Here is a 13,551-nt window from a genome sequence, read left to right as displayed (position 1 = left end):
AAGGTTTATATATACTACTAGGTGATAGGAAATAAGTTTTTGCACACCATCGAGTAACCATCAATAATTTTGCATCAATAAATAAATTTTTTTTCGTGCTTCGATATAACGTAACGAAAAGAAGAATAAAATTGTCTTATATCGAGGTATGATGTAAATATATTAATCAGCGAGAAATAGGACAATGTTGATTTTAATGTTAGTTTAGCAAGCAGATCCCTGCAGAATGTCGTACTTGGTTGTCGCAAGAAGTTGATAAATTAAGAGTTTTTGTGTCCTTATGCAACATTTCGATAAAAGTAATTCAGAGGTTTTTTGATTGTTGATTAATTTGATGAATGCCAAACATATTCTTGGGACGAATCAATTTCGTTATCGTTATTACCACGTGACAGTCATAATGAACTTATAAATCTGACAAATAACATCAGCCAAGACAAAACATTTACTTCGCGCATAATTTAAGCTATTCTCTTTCAACTTAATGAGTAATTTTTAAATCATCTCCATTTTTCATCATTATCACTATCGTCAACTATAGGCCAGTCGACGGCACACAGTGGATACTGCCGGGCACTGATGGAGGAAACATTCACTGCCTTTTGCAGGCTCTAAAGTTTGTAGATTCTTCATTTACTCTTTGGTAAAAATTCTGGCCACGGCCCGAAGAAAGATGAACTTCATCCCAATAAGACGGGGCCTTGCGGAAGAAAATAAAAACTGGTGAAATTGCGGTAGATTTTCTGCATTATTCTCATTTTCATTAGTAGTACACAAGCTTCGCAAAGCACAAGTGGGGCTCTTCCGATGGCAAATAATAAGAACTGTACTTGGCAGCAGTCAGTGCGCGATGCAGTATATTTATGGACAAAAGTTTTCGAGAAAGATTTAAGTATTGTTTAAAAGAACTGTTTTTCGTGCTTTTTCTGCGTCAAAAAGTTTTTGAATTGAACCGTAAGATAAGCTGCAAGTAGCAGCACATGCTACACGGAAAGACGATGTAAACGATTAATTGATGCTGAAGAGCGATGTTAGTACAAATAACGAATAGTGAAATAATTGCCTATAATTGCAAATGTCGTGAGCCTGTTTCAGAGGAATGAAAAGCAAATCTAGCCAGACATTCAGTTTATTTGGGTACAGTAAAAAGCTTACGTGTAAGGTTCAAACATGGATGTTATCAGATAAAAGTCTCCACCCACCCGACTGGTGTAAATACCCATCTTTGTTGATTTGTTAAACAGACAAAGCTCTAATAAGTACAGAGAATACGAACTGCACTTTTTTCCACTAAAAACATTTTGCGGATTCAAAGCCATCCGGAAAAGAGTACAAGCATGCGCGTGACTGCATGTTAGTGGTTCAAAAGTTTCTGAATTTCCGAATAAAGGCAGCACACAGTTCGGTTGTGGCACAAATCCCCCCGTAGGATAGAAATTTTCGTGGCCATCTCCAACGCAAACGCCGGTGGTGCAACGGGAAGTTATTATCATCTGGACGTACTGTGCATCGGAGCTGTCTAATCGTTTTGCTGGTCCTACGTCAAATGGTAGCGTAAACAGTGGACCCGCTGGGTCTAGCCCGTAAATTGCGGCTATTTTTCCTCCTAAATATCGTCCTGCGTGACCGCTGATATGAGCTCCTAAGCTGTGACCCACTAGGGTTACTTTATTCAAAGGGATACCCTGTCTATTGAGATACGTGATAAAGCTGGACAAATATGCTCCCACGCGGAAAGTGTGGTTGGCTGCTAATGCATAACCGTAGAGGCATAAATTGCTCCAATTCACTATGCACACATTTGTATCTACGAACTTTAGGTAATCCGCTGCCATGCTCCTTATCCAGATTTTATTACCATTGTCTAGCCAACCGTGAGTGATGAACACGATTGGCTTGCTGGTCACCAGTTTGGAACTTAAACCAGCATCATTGATAACAGTTTGCGTAAGATTCGGAGCATTTCTGCAATGTAAACGATCGATAATTCGAAGTGCAAGCATGTTGAATTTGAATAGCCTCACCTATTTCCACAAAGAAAAGTTACATCCGTTTCGATAGGGTTGGTAGAATCGCCAGACAGCAGATACTTGGTATCGTTACTCATAACATCGAAAATACTGTCCATCACAAAGGCCGCATTGTAATCCGTGTTAACGTTGAACAGATCTAGGAGACCGGCGAAAGCCCGACCTCCACACGACGTAATCACTAATATCGTGAGAATATTGTGAAACATTGTCTATGCAATTCTTTGTAACAATAAGTTCCAACTGAAGATGCAATTCTGAAGGCCACCAATTTTATACTTTTCCAAAATAAAAGCCCTTGATTGTGGGATTGGGTTTTATTGAAACAGTTTGCGCAGTCGGTTGGGTGGGCACTTTTTGCGCCGCCGTTGCCCTTGAAGTTTTGGTCGATGGGCGTGCTGAAGTGGATCTTCACTGGTGGCGATTGTGGCATGTTATAAACTTTGTTTGCTTTATTTTTTTTTAATAACTCGCCTCCTTATGCAATATAAATTATAGAGTTAATAAAAACGGTATTTTATTAACTCTATAACCTAAATTGTACCATTCAGAAACCCCCCCCCCCTCTAAGCCCACGACCATTCAGAAGTTAGGATTTTTATAGTTCACAGGCTAAATAAAAAAATATTGTTATGTTCTGATTCCTTGAATTTTTTAAGGATCTTATAGTATCATGTGTTATAATTGAACGTCTAAGTGTCTTCAATATAGAAGTGCAGACCTTGCAGAGCCTCTGAATCAAATAGTTTTTTAGTACGATATTCTGTTCTATCCTGTGTTGAACTGAATTCCTATGAATTCTCTTGTATCACGTAAAACATAAATCGAGAAAATAAAAGTAGGAGGTTGTTTTCAAGACTCAAACAGATTGCCATCTGAGTATTCAAAGCGTTCCTAAAGATTAGATATGTTCGGTAGCAAAACGGTGCTTTTTAACGCATTCGAGGAAAACTGAAGTAGTTAAACATTTTTTGGCACTTTGTGATAAAAGGCTCCGAGTCATTTTATTCTAAAAAAGTATTTTTCGTTTTTTAAATATAAATTTTAATTTCGCTTTAATAGTTTTAAAACGCTTGCCCCTTCTATTTTAAATTCTGGCTATGCCTAAAGTAGTGAAAAATAAATAACTAAGTTAACCATTCAAAGTCTGTGTCGAATAATCAGAATAGTCCGAGCCACATCGGTTCTAATTTTGTATAAGGAAAAGAAGCTACAATTCAGTATTCAGGACTCAACTGTTTGGACTGACAAACTCAATTCTAACTTCAGACAAGTTGTAACCTTTATTATGTAAGACTCGAAAGTTATGGCTTTATGGCAATTTTCTCAATATTAAAGATATTTTCAGCAATTAAATATCGCTTATCCAAATAATAGCCGTCTGATACACCGCGAAAGCTTCAATTGTTTCGGTTCTCAGGTTCATCGATCTTGGTGTTAGCAATTTTCTAAAGAATCATGAGCAATTGTGCCAAATGTTCAGTTTTGCGTGCGTTTTTCACGGTCTCATCTAAATTTGAGGCAGACTCGTATCAATACCAATCATTGTTGCAGTTGACGTGATCAACGGTGCTGTAAACGACAGTTGAACAAACAAGATTCGTATGGTATAAAACCGTAATATCTTTTGGGATTGTATCATGTTAATGTTGGAAAAAATGTTGTAAAAAGTTGTCTTCAGTATTTTTACTGATGTTGAAATGATGAGTTGTCTGCTAAAGGTATTCATTGTCGTCCTGCTGGGTCGAAATGTTTCGGCTGGATTATTGGACATATTCAGTGCCACATCGGATTACGATGCGGCCTTTTTGATGGACAGCTTGTTTGGGATTGTGGCCAATACAACAAAATACATCATTAGTGGCGGTGCAACAAATCCGATCGAAACGGATGTAACCTTTTGGTGTGGTAATCGGTAGGATGAAGACAGATGATTAACTACAATTAGAGTTAACCATGTCTGATTATTTTACAGTAATTCGCCTAATCTTGAGCTAACAACGATAAACGATGAAAACTTGGGCTCAAAAATCACTACTTCAAAGCCGATTGCCTTCATCGTTCATGGATGGTTGGACAATCGAAGCCGTAATTGGGTCAGAGCGATGACGACCGACTATTTGAAATATTTAGATACAAACGTTTGTGTAGTGGATTGGGGTAATTTGGCTATCTATAGTTACGCGATTGCAGCGAACAATACCGTACGTGTAGGTGTCTATTTGGCGCAATTCCTAGCCTACCTCAACAAGCAGGGAATTTCGTTGAGCCAGATCACGCTTGTAGGACATAGCATGGGCGCGCACGTCAGTGGCATTGCTGGGATGAACTTGGGCGGAAAAATCGGTGCAATTTATGGTCTTGATCCAGCTAGTCCTCTATTCAAGATGCCGTTCGATATTGGTACTGCGAAGAGATTGGACAAAACCGATGCCTTGTACGTGCAGATGATCATCACATCTCGGTGTACCTGGGGTGTATGCACCGGAGATGGTCACGAAAACTTTTACCCAACTGGAGGGATAGCCCCTCAACCGAATTGTGTAGTCCCCTTGTTTTCCAACGCGGAAGCAGCTGAGCCAATCATCTGTAGCCATGCTCATTCGAACACGCTCTATCGTATGGCCCTGAACCCACGCAATGTCTTCGACAGCAAAAAGTGCTCAAGTTACGCGCAGTTTTTGCTTGGACTTTGCTACTTTAACAAGTCTACAAAAATGGGCATTTATTCTATTCGCATTGGTGGAGATTTCTATCTGATGACGTCAATTTCTAAGCCTTACACGGTTTAATAAAATAAATTTTATTGAAGCAAAATTTCAATGTTTGACATGTTGATTGTTTCAACTTATTGTTATTTCTTATTGTTATTATATTTCACATTCACCCTTCTCAATGCGTCCAATATATAATCAACTATACTCTCCAACATCCCACCCATTTCCTTTTGTGATAATCGAGAAGGTTGCGTCGGAGGTGACTGAAATCAGGATTAGATTCTTTTATTTGGTTTTTAACTGTGAATTCACGAACTCTCAGGAGGGCACAGCTAATGGACTATTCAGGTAGGTACGTTTGTGTGATCCAACCAAATTTTAATTTTCCAAATGGCTTTTAAATAATTCAACCCCCACTCTGCGGAATGAGAGCACACTCCGGAAGCGGAGTAGGCCGAACCACATTCACACATCCAGTTTGTCCTATATTTTCACGAGCCGGGTCTCGGCTGGTTGAGAAATTGTGCTTACGTGCCCTCCACACACATACACACCGTCGTCCGACCGTTGGTTGTCGCCACCGGTAGCAGCAGGCCAGCAGGCACATTCGAGTCGACCCTAAGTAGGGTGCCGCTGTTGCACCCACGGTCCACTGATGTGGTTGCTCGGTGGTAAACCAGATATGAAAGAGTTCATCGTACCGTGATAGCGTCTTGTTGACATTAGTGCTGCAATCGCACTAGACTGGAAATATTATGCACCATACTATATGCCTATGATGAGGCGTTTTCGAGGGCACCGAGAGGAAAACTGGCGTTGTATCAAAAAGCGTGAATGCGATCTAAGCACAATAAACCCAAACCGTAAGGTGCAATTATGCAAGGATATATATGATTTGTTTGTTTGACTTACGCTATTGCGAGATACTAGAGACTGTTAAGCTTTGAACAATTTAGCTTGCAATATAACTTGCTGGCACAGAGCTTAAAATTTAATTTAAAATAGAAATATTTGAAGGTTGCGTCCTGACAAAATTTTAATTATTGGTTCTTACAATACCTTAGGATGATAATCACAAATGTCTATTGGCTGAAAATTTCAAAATCAAAAATTCAGAACAATGAAATTATACCTATTTAATTTTATTCATAGTCCTCTTTCAGCTCGATATATTTTCACCACTAATACTCGATGGTTTGGATATCATGTTTTTAGTGAGAATGATCGAGCTCCTCTCAGCCATAAACTAATGACCATTGCCATTCGAACACTTCAATAAGTGAGTTTTTTTTCTTGAAGATAATAGAAAAATACATCACGCGCATTCCAGAAAACCGATGTCATGACCTTGCTACTAGGCTTTGTAGTGTTACACGGGTAAACACAAATTGCCCTAGAGTTTAAACTGAAAAAAAGGTCATAGCGTTTTAAACTTTCATGTGGATTTTTGTGCAAAGATAACTTTTCCAGAAATTTAAATGTATTTCCACGTAAGCAAACGTAGAAGCGACAATTCCGAAGATCAATTACTCTGCAGCATTTTGACTTACTTCTAGCACCACACTAGGAGCACCAACATTCACAGGAAAAGTTGAAAAGCTATAACCTTTCAGTATTTCCAATTTAAGATTCAAAGCAACTTTTCTTTCGTTTTGGTCGACCACTGTTATCATCAAACGGGTGCTATTATCACGACCCGCTGCAACCTACCACGTTGTATTTTTACTGTATAAGCACATTTATATACCTAATATGAATTAAGGGGTTATATACCTTTTTAGTTTTCAGAAGATCGAAATTTTTTTTATTGCATTTTCTTAAAGTACAACTTCTTGAGAACATTTTCACAAATTTTCATAAAGATCTGAGCAAAAGGGAGAAAGTTAGAGCGATTCGAAGCGCACCTCGTTACGGCAGCGGAAGCTAAACTTGAAACTTTATATGCGTTTATCTCGGAATGGTGTTTCTCAAAAAATGACTTTGCTGTGTTTACGTTTGCGGTAAAACTACTGGACCTATTTTCTTCATCTTTTTTTTAAATGTTTGTTATTAAATTCCCCGGTCGTCGAACGATCGTATTTTGCTGATATACGAAGTTTACCTTGGCTGAAAAAAAAATTTTACGCAATTTTCAGCGCTCAAAACATGTTTTTTCGGGAGAAACGTTCCCGTTTGTACTAAAAACAAAATACTTAGAAAAATAATCGTGAAATATTATGGGTTTTTCGATTTCTGTTGATCTGCTGGGTCGCTATCGTGGTTTACCTACAAACGACCGAAACACAAACAGTCGAATCACAAACGTCCGAATTTCGAACGGTCGAAGTGACAAACGGCTGAATCACCAAAGGACGAATCATTCGAAAGGCCGAAAATCATTGAAAATTGATGATGATTTCAATAAAACCCGAGTTAAGACACTACCTTTTTCATTCGAACTTATTATTCATTAAAATAGATCTACACGAACACTTCAATTTAAAAAAAAAATACACCTTGATAATTTCTGCAGGATACCTTTTTCATTCTAAATAATAAATTTTTGGGAGACAATAGCAGTATAACGCTTGAGGAGAAGGGAGGGAAGGCTATTTGACAACGTATTGCCACCTATGCGAAATTTTTTAATGATCTATAATATACAGCGGTTCTCAACCTTTTTTTGTCCGCGTACCCCTTAGCGATATTTTTTATCGTACCCCCTGGCTCAGAATGTTCTCGAAAAGTGGTAGAGAGTAGTGGTACACACTTAAAACTGCATCTCGAGCTCGGCTGAAAAACATCCAGGTTCACTCGGCAAATCGGGATTCATCCGATATTTCAGCAAAAAATGCCTGTTGCCGAAACTTCGCCGAAAGAAACTTGCTTGACGAAGCTCGTCTTTATATTTTGCCGAATTTATCGTTAAACACTGTTGATGCCGAGGGCAGCATTTCAGCAATAACATTACTGAAATCTCGACACAAATTTTACTCATTGCCGTGTTTCGGCAACACAACTGTCATTCTCATGAACGACTTGTCGCCATTTTTTTAGTGCAAATTTGTGCGTGTTACGGGCGAGCAAACAGGAAGCAGATAAAAATTTGGCTGAAATTTGTCCAAACTACAGGTGTCAATAATCAGGCAGCTTAAAAAAGGTAGTACAGATTCGTAAAAAGTGGCTGGTACTCGAAAAAGTGTAGTCATGTAAATGCAATATTGTTACAATCGTTTTAAGGCAAAGCATTCGACGTAGTTTCAGACTAAATGTTTTGCAGTAGAGCATGACGACCAAGATAAAAACAAACATTAAAAACTCAATATGAATAAATTTATTTACTTTCTAGAAATTATCGAGCGTATAATTTATCTCTTGAAAGAAAACTATCGGATACTCAGCAAAATTATTCTCTGCGGTTGGACTCCAATGAAAAAACGGCTCTTTACTGTGCTGAAACATTCAGCTTATATAACCGGAAAGCGTTAAACTGGCCGCCTCTCAGCTGGATTTGCCGAGAGCACAGTAAAATGTGTACCGCGATTTTCGGCATAAAATGACATCTGTCAAATATTCAGCCAAGATGGTTGCCGAGGACTCGGCTGTCCAAATCTCGGCAAAAACGATTCTGAGATTCGGCGAAATTTTCTAAGTGTGTAGATCATGTTGTGTTGTGTTGATTGCTACAGTCATGTTTTAAGAGCGAGATTGAACAATAAACAAGTATGATAGAGAAAAATTGCTTTGTCCGCCATTACTGATTTTTCTTTCGCGTACCCCCTGAAGGGTTTCGAGTACCCCCAGGGGTACGCGTACCCCAGGTTGAGAACCGCTGATCTATAAGAAAGAAGAGGGTTTCGAAAATATTTTCATTATATTTTATTGAATATCTGTTCTGCGTAATTAATAGACGTTCCCTAATTGATTCATAAAATAAAATAAAGAAATTTAAAAAAAAGAATTAAAAAAATACAACACACTCGTGGCCTTCGGCCACCACGATTGTCCGGGGCGCATGCTGTCCTTACTCGCTACCGCTCGTTCGGACGTAAACTAGGGGATTGCCCCTATGCTTCAGTAATCTGGGCAATCCAGCAGATCAGTTGTTTGCATGCGAGAGCCCGCCGCTTACGACAGCGGGTCGGCGGCCGTCCCGGCAATCGGACATCGTGGCGGCTTAGGGCCGCCTTGGTTCCTTGCCCTCGATTATGCGGCAGAGCCGCATTGATATTATTAGCAATCAGAATGCTCAACGAAAAACTAGTTATTTTACACATTTACGGCATTTTTTTTGTTTTTTTTTATAATTATTGTTATTATTAATTATTATTATTACTCAGCAACATCAGCTTAAGAAGTATACAATATAAAATAGCTGTAACAAAAAAAATTCACAAAAAATAAAATTCGGCCTTTTGTGATTCGGCCGATTGAAATTTCGCCCTATAGTTAGTATTACTATAATTCAGCCGTTTGAAATTCGGTTGTTTGACATTTGGCCGTTTGTGTTTCGGCCGTTTGAAGCTATCCCGCTATCGTAAACACCGCAAACCTCTGCAAAAAAGAAGCCTTTCGGGGAAAAGGCCTTACTCTACAAATAATTAGTACCGTGGAATGGGGTGAAATTGATCACCTGAAAATTCGTGATAAAAAATACTAATCAAAATATATTGCTCTTACAACAGTAGGCAATGTAAACGTGTCCTCAAACGCAACTTTTGCATGATTCACATACCTGTCAAAGTTAACCCTTGCATGCCCGCTGCCATTTTTCATATTTTCGAAAAATTCTTCCAACTCAGTCAAAACTCAATTAAATTTGATCGAACAAGTTTCCAAATAAAAAAAGTATTGAATTTACTTAAAGTAATCTTAGTTGAGGGTTAATTACGTTAAATTTGGAGAAGTGAGTAAAGTATGATAAAAGCACAAAAAAATGTAATTTTCAACAAAGATCATTCCATACCATTAAAGAAATATTGATGAATTCGCAGGAAACCACAAAGATTTTAATTTCAGAGCTAGTTTTTGAGCTTTTGCAACAAACCGAACTAGAATCGGTCTAACGACGATCAATTAAGAGCAATTTTAGCAACAAACAGCTCGTGAACCAAAATAAACAAATTTCAACCTGAAATATCGTTATTTTCGTTTCCAAACTAGCTGTAAATGATATTTTTCTGTACAGAAATCATCATTCATCTTTAGCATATCGAAAAAACGCACATTACCAAAAGAATGTATGGATTTCAATGGTGATCAATTTCACCCCAATTTACCTCATAGTGCCTTATAGAATTATCGAATTTATTTCATTAAGTAGACGATAGAAATTTCACCAATAACCATAGAGGTTTACTGGAGCACACCCCAGTACTTGTTTTTAAATTATACTATTTCGGGAAAAATGTATATGAAGCTAGTTAATTGAAAGTTGTTATAAAAATTGATCAATTTCACCCCGTTCCATGGTATTTGTTATGATAGAATGTGTTTTCTTGTTGTTGAATAGCTGAACCTTCGAGAAATTACTACTTTTATGCAATAAAGAAGGCTCTACACGTTTAAAAAAAAATCAAAACTTTTCTCTTTTTCTCGAGCAAAAAGCTAACCCTTAACGTATTCACCAAAAAAATATTTCTTCAGTTTAAATGTTTTAATCGTTCCAAACAGAGAAATAATGAAAATTCTTAAAAACATTCTTGCCATAGAGTAGTTTGGGATACTGGATAGTTTCTTCTTAAGTGTTTGACAGTTCAGATCCTGTTTTGAGCCCCATCTTCATTTGTTGATAATCAAAATTTGGTAAACGGCAAACAAGTTAGTAAACGGCTGGACAGAGCGTATCAGCAGTACAATCCGTACTAGTTGACATAAAGTGGTCCAGAGCACACTGTCCATCAACCAGGCTTCTGAAAATGACTGTCTTCCCGTAACAGCAAATTTTGAACTAATGCGGCTCGAATTGTATTACACAGCTCTTGTCTTTCTCCTCAGTATTTCGAAAGAACGGAGAAAATATTCACCGCGCACTTCCCTTTCAGTATGTATCTGCGTGTAGCAATGCTTTCACCACACGGCTTCTCTCTGCACTCCAAAGTGTCTCAACCAGAGAAGCGAACACACTTCCAGCTCACTCCACATCTGAGACAAACAAGAGGGATGAATCACTCTAAAGAGAATACTCAGAAGTACACCACAGTGTACACGACAAAAGTGCACCGGGCAAAAATGTAGTCCTCGTGTAGCTACACCGCGAAAACGAATTTGACATAAGTAAACTCGACCGTGCTGAGTAACGCAGTCTAGATTTTTTCTCCCAATCTTTTTTCCTCTTCTGCCATGCTCAATTATATATATTTTATATATATATAACGGATAGCTCCGCTGCGTAATTATTGTGCGTACGCAGTGGTTTAGCGTGACCGGGTGACCCCCGGGGCAGCAGATTTGGGTGTCACCCCTTTTCCCATGGGTGTCACCCTCACCAGTGAAATCATTTTGCTATTAGAAATTGTGAGAGTTAGCACGTTCGTTTTCAATAACACTAAACGTACCCATTTTTGAAAAATTGGTATAACTAGGTTGCCGTTATATTTATATTCTATCGGTAATTCAAAAATTCTCTTATCATATTCGAATGATAGTAACCATGTTTTGAGGCAAATATTACATCCGTATTTTGCCAAAAAATCTCTCCCAAGTATTCCGTCAGTTTGGATTGTAAAATTTTTGGTTACTACTTGGAAGTGGTGCGGTATTGATGTGTTATCTAATATAATATTGGTGGAAGTGCGACCAACGGTTTCAACTTTCCCATCAGTCACTCCATTAATGGTACAGTTTTGCTTTATATATATTTCTTGAAATTTTTTTAGCAGATTTTCCTTAATTATCGATATGTCCGCTCCTGTATCCACAATAAGATTGACAGGTTTTTCGCACATATCGAGCTTTAATTTTACGAAGTTTGTGTATGTCAGGTTAAGATAATACACATTTACTCTATATTGGGGTATGCTGTCTCCCCGTCGTTTTGCTGCGCCTCGGAGCGGGGATTTTCCAGAGGCCCCCTTCCGTTTTCCGCAACGTAAACGTTTCTATAATTATTTCTGCCCCGTGATTGGGTATAATTATTTCGTGGCATGTTGTTATCATTTCTGTGTTGATAATTGACTCGTCGCTGCTGATAGTACCCGTTATTTGGGTCTCCCACGGAAGGCAGAAAATCGAAAGGCAGAATCATGAAAGGCAGAATCACAAAAAGCAGAATAACGAATGGCAGAATCACAAAGAGCATGAATGGCAGAATCAAAAAATGGTCTATTTTCTGTTTAGCAACACACACTCGCGGCCTTTGGCCGACTCTATTGTCCAAGTGTAATCTGTCCTTACTCGCTACCGCTCGTTCGGACTTAACTAAGGGAAAGAAAACCTGTTTGAATATTCCTAGAAAACCAATAGATCAGTTGTTTGTATGCGAGAGGCCGCCGAATCCGACGGCGGGTCGGCGGCCGGCTCGGACCGCGGAAACCACGGCGGCTTTGTGCCGCCTCGGTTCCTTGCCCTCGATTATGCGTCTTCGCCGCATGAATTGTTTTATGTTAATTATGGTTATAAGCCGTTGAGACTAGTGTAAGTTATACCTAACATCGAAAAATCACTCTCCGCGATGCCGTGAGAGTCTTAAGGACCTGAGCCAAACCAGTTTGCGCGTTTCGGATCTAATAATTAGGCTTGATTTGCACCTCCCATTTAAACTGGTTATTACTCTGTGACCAGTTATTATGTCTGGTTACCAAATAATATTAAATAATAAATGTAGAGCAGCAGCTTTGATACCGTGACCAGGATTCGCACCAATTTGCCATCACGCACTTGGCTATCGTGAGTCAGGTTCTACTACCAGTGATTCTGCCTTTCGTGCCCTTCGAAATTCTGCCTTTTGAAATATTCTGCCTTGTGTGTACGATCATAGGGTTCTGCCTTTCATGATTCTGCCTTTCGTGCTTCTGCCTTTCGTGATTCTGCCTTTTGTGGCGAACCCGCTGATAGTACCCGTTATTTTGTCTATCGTCGCGACTTGAATCGTAGGTGCGACGGTTCTGGTAATATCGATTACCATTGTTATTATATTGGCCTCTATTACGTCCTCTATAATTCGTGTCGTAATTCTTAGGTGATTGCCACCTAGGTCTCTGTTCGCTATTATGATTTCTAATGAAATTTATTGTAGCTTGCTTTGAGTTTTGGGGTGCTTCCTCTAAAACTTTGTTTACGGCTTCACAAATGTTAGCGTATTTGCCAGCTTTGAGTATTATTGCCGTTTTGTCGTCTACCAGTCCGGTAGCCATGTGTTTCACACCTTTCTTTGTAGCCATTGTTTTTGCTACTTCAGGTGGTATTTTCGTTTCAATATAAGCGGTTTCTAGCTGCATAGTGAGCTTTTATATTTGCCTAGTGAAACCTGCAATATTTGCTGTTTGCTTGCAGTTTGTTAGCTTGGCGATTGTTGCTTCCGGGGGTGTGTGTGTCGTTATTTCTTTTAGTTTATTAATCACCGCGTCACTTGTCGCGGGTGGCGTTGAAAAAGCATGCCTTGTTTTTCCCTCCAGTTTCGTCATCACTATGCTGATGACGGTGGGTAAATGTTCAGGCTGCGTGATCACCTGCTTAACCACGCTAAGTGCGTCCAAGAAATTACCCATTTTTTCGGGCGTGCCGTCGTAAGTCGACAAAAGCGCCGTTACTGTTTTAACCACTTCTATTAGCGTCGTCATCTTTGTCGTCTGTGTTAATCTTCGGCTTATTATCGCTAGTTTTGA

At 39.0% G+C, this 13,551-nt stretch overlaps 3 protein-coding genes across 14 annotated transcripts in view; 1 reads left to right on the top strand and 2 right to left on the bottom strand.

Moving 5' to 3' along the window:
• LOC129725442 (cell adhesion molecule Dscam2) overlaps positions 1-13,551 on the bottom strand; it is a 300,301-nt gene that overhangs the window by 98,705 nt on the left and 188,045 nt on the right. The window lies entirely within an intron of this gene.
• LOC129725444 (lipase member H-B-like) lies at positions 1,114-2,275 on the bottom strand. The gene is made up of 2 exons (XM_055681310.1): positions 2,025-2,275; positions 1,114-1,965 (listed from the first exon to the last, which is right to left on the bottom strand). The coding sequence occupies exons 1-2, from the start codon at positions 2,237-2,239 to the stop codon at positions 1,152-1,154; spliced, it is 1,029 nt and encodes a 342-aa protein (XP_055537285.1). The 5' UTR covers positions 2,240-2,275; the 3' UTR covers positions 1,114-1,151.
• LOC129725443 (phospholipase A1 member A-like) lies at positions 3,696-4,847 on the top strand. Its single transcript, XM_055681309.1, has 2 exons — positions 3,696-3,945; positions 4,006-4,847. Exons 1-2 carry the CDS (start codon positions 3,731-3,733, stop codon positions 4,820-4,822), a joined length of 1,032 nt encoding a protein of 343 aa, XP_055537284.1. The 5' UTR covers positions 3,696-3,730; the 3' UTR covers positions 4,823-4,847.

Source organism: Wyeomyia smithii, chromosome 2, assembly GCF_029784165.1.
Source record: "Wyeomyia smithii strain HCP4-BCI-WySm-NY-G18 chromosome 2, ASM2978416v1, whole genome shotgun sequence".
NCBI lineage: Eukaryota > Metazoa > Arthropoda > Insecta > Diptera > Culicidae > Wyeomyia > Wyeomyia smithii.
The sequence above is the reverse complement of the archived record's forward strand: the minus strand, read 5'-3'. Positions and strand labels throughout refer to the sequence as shown.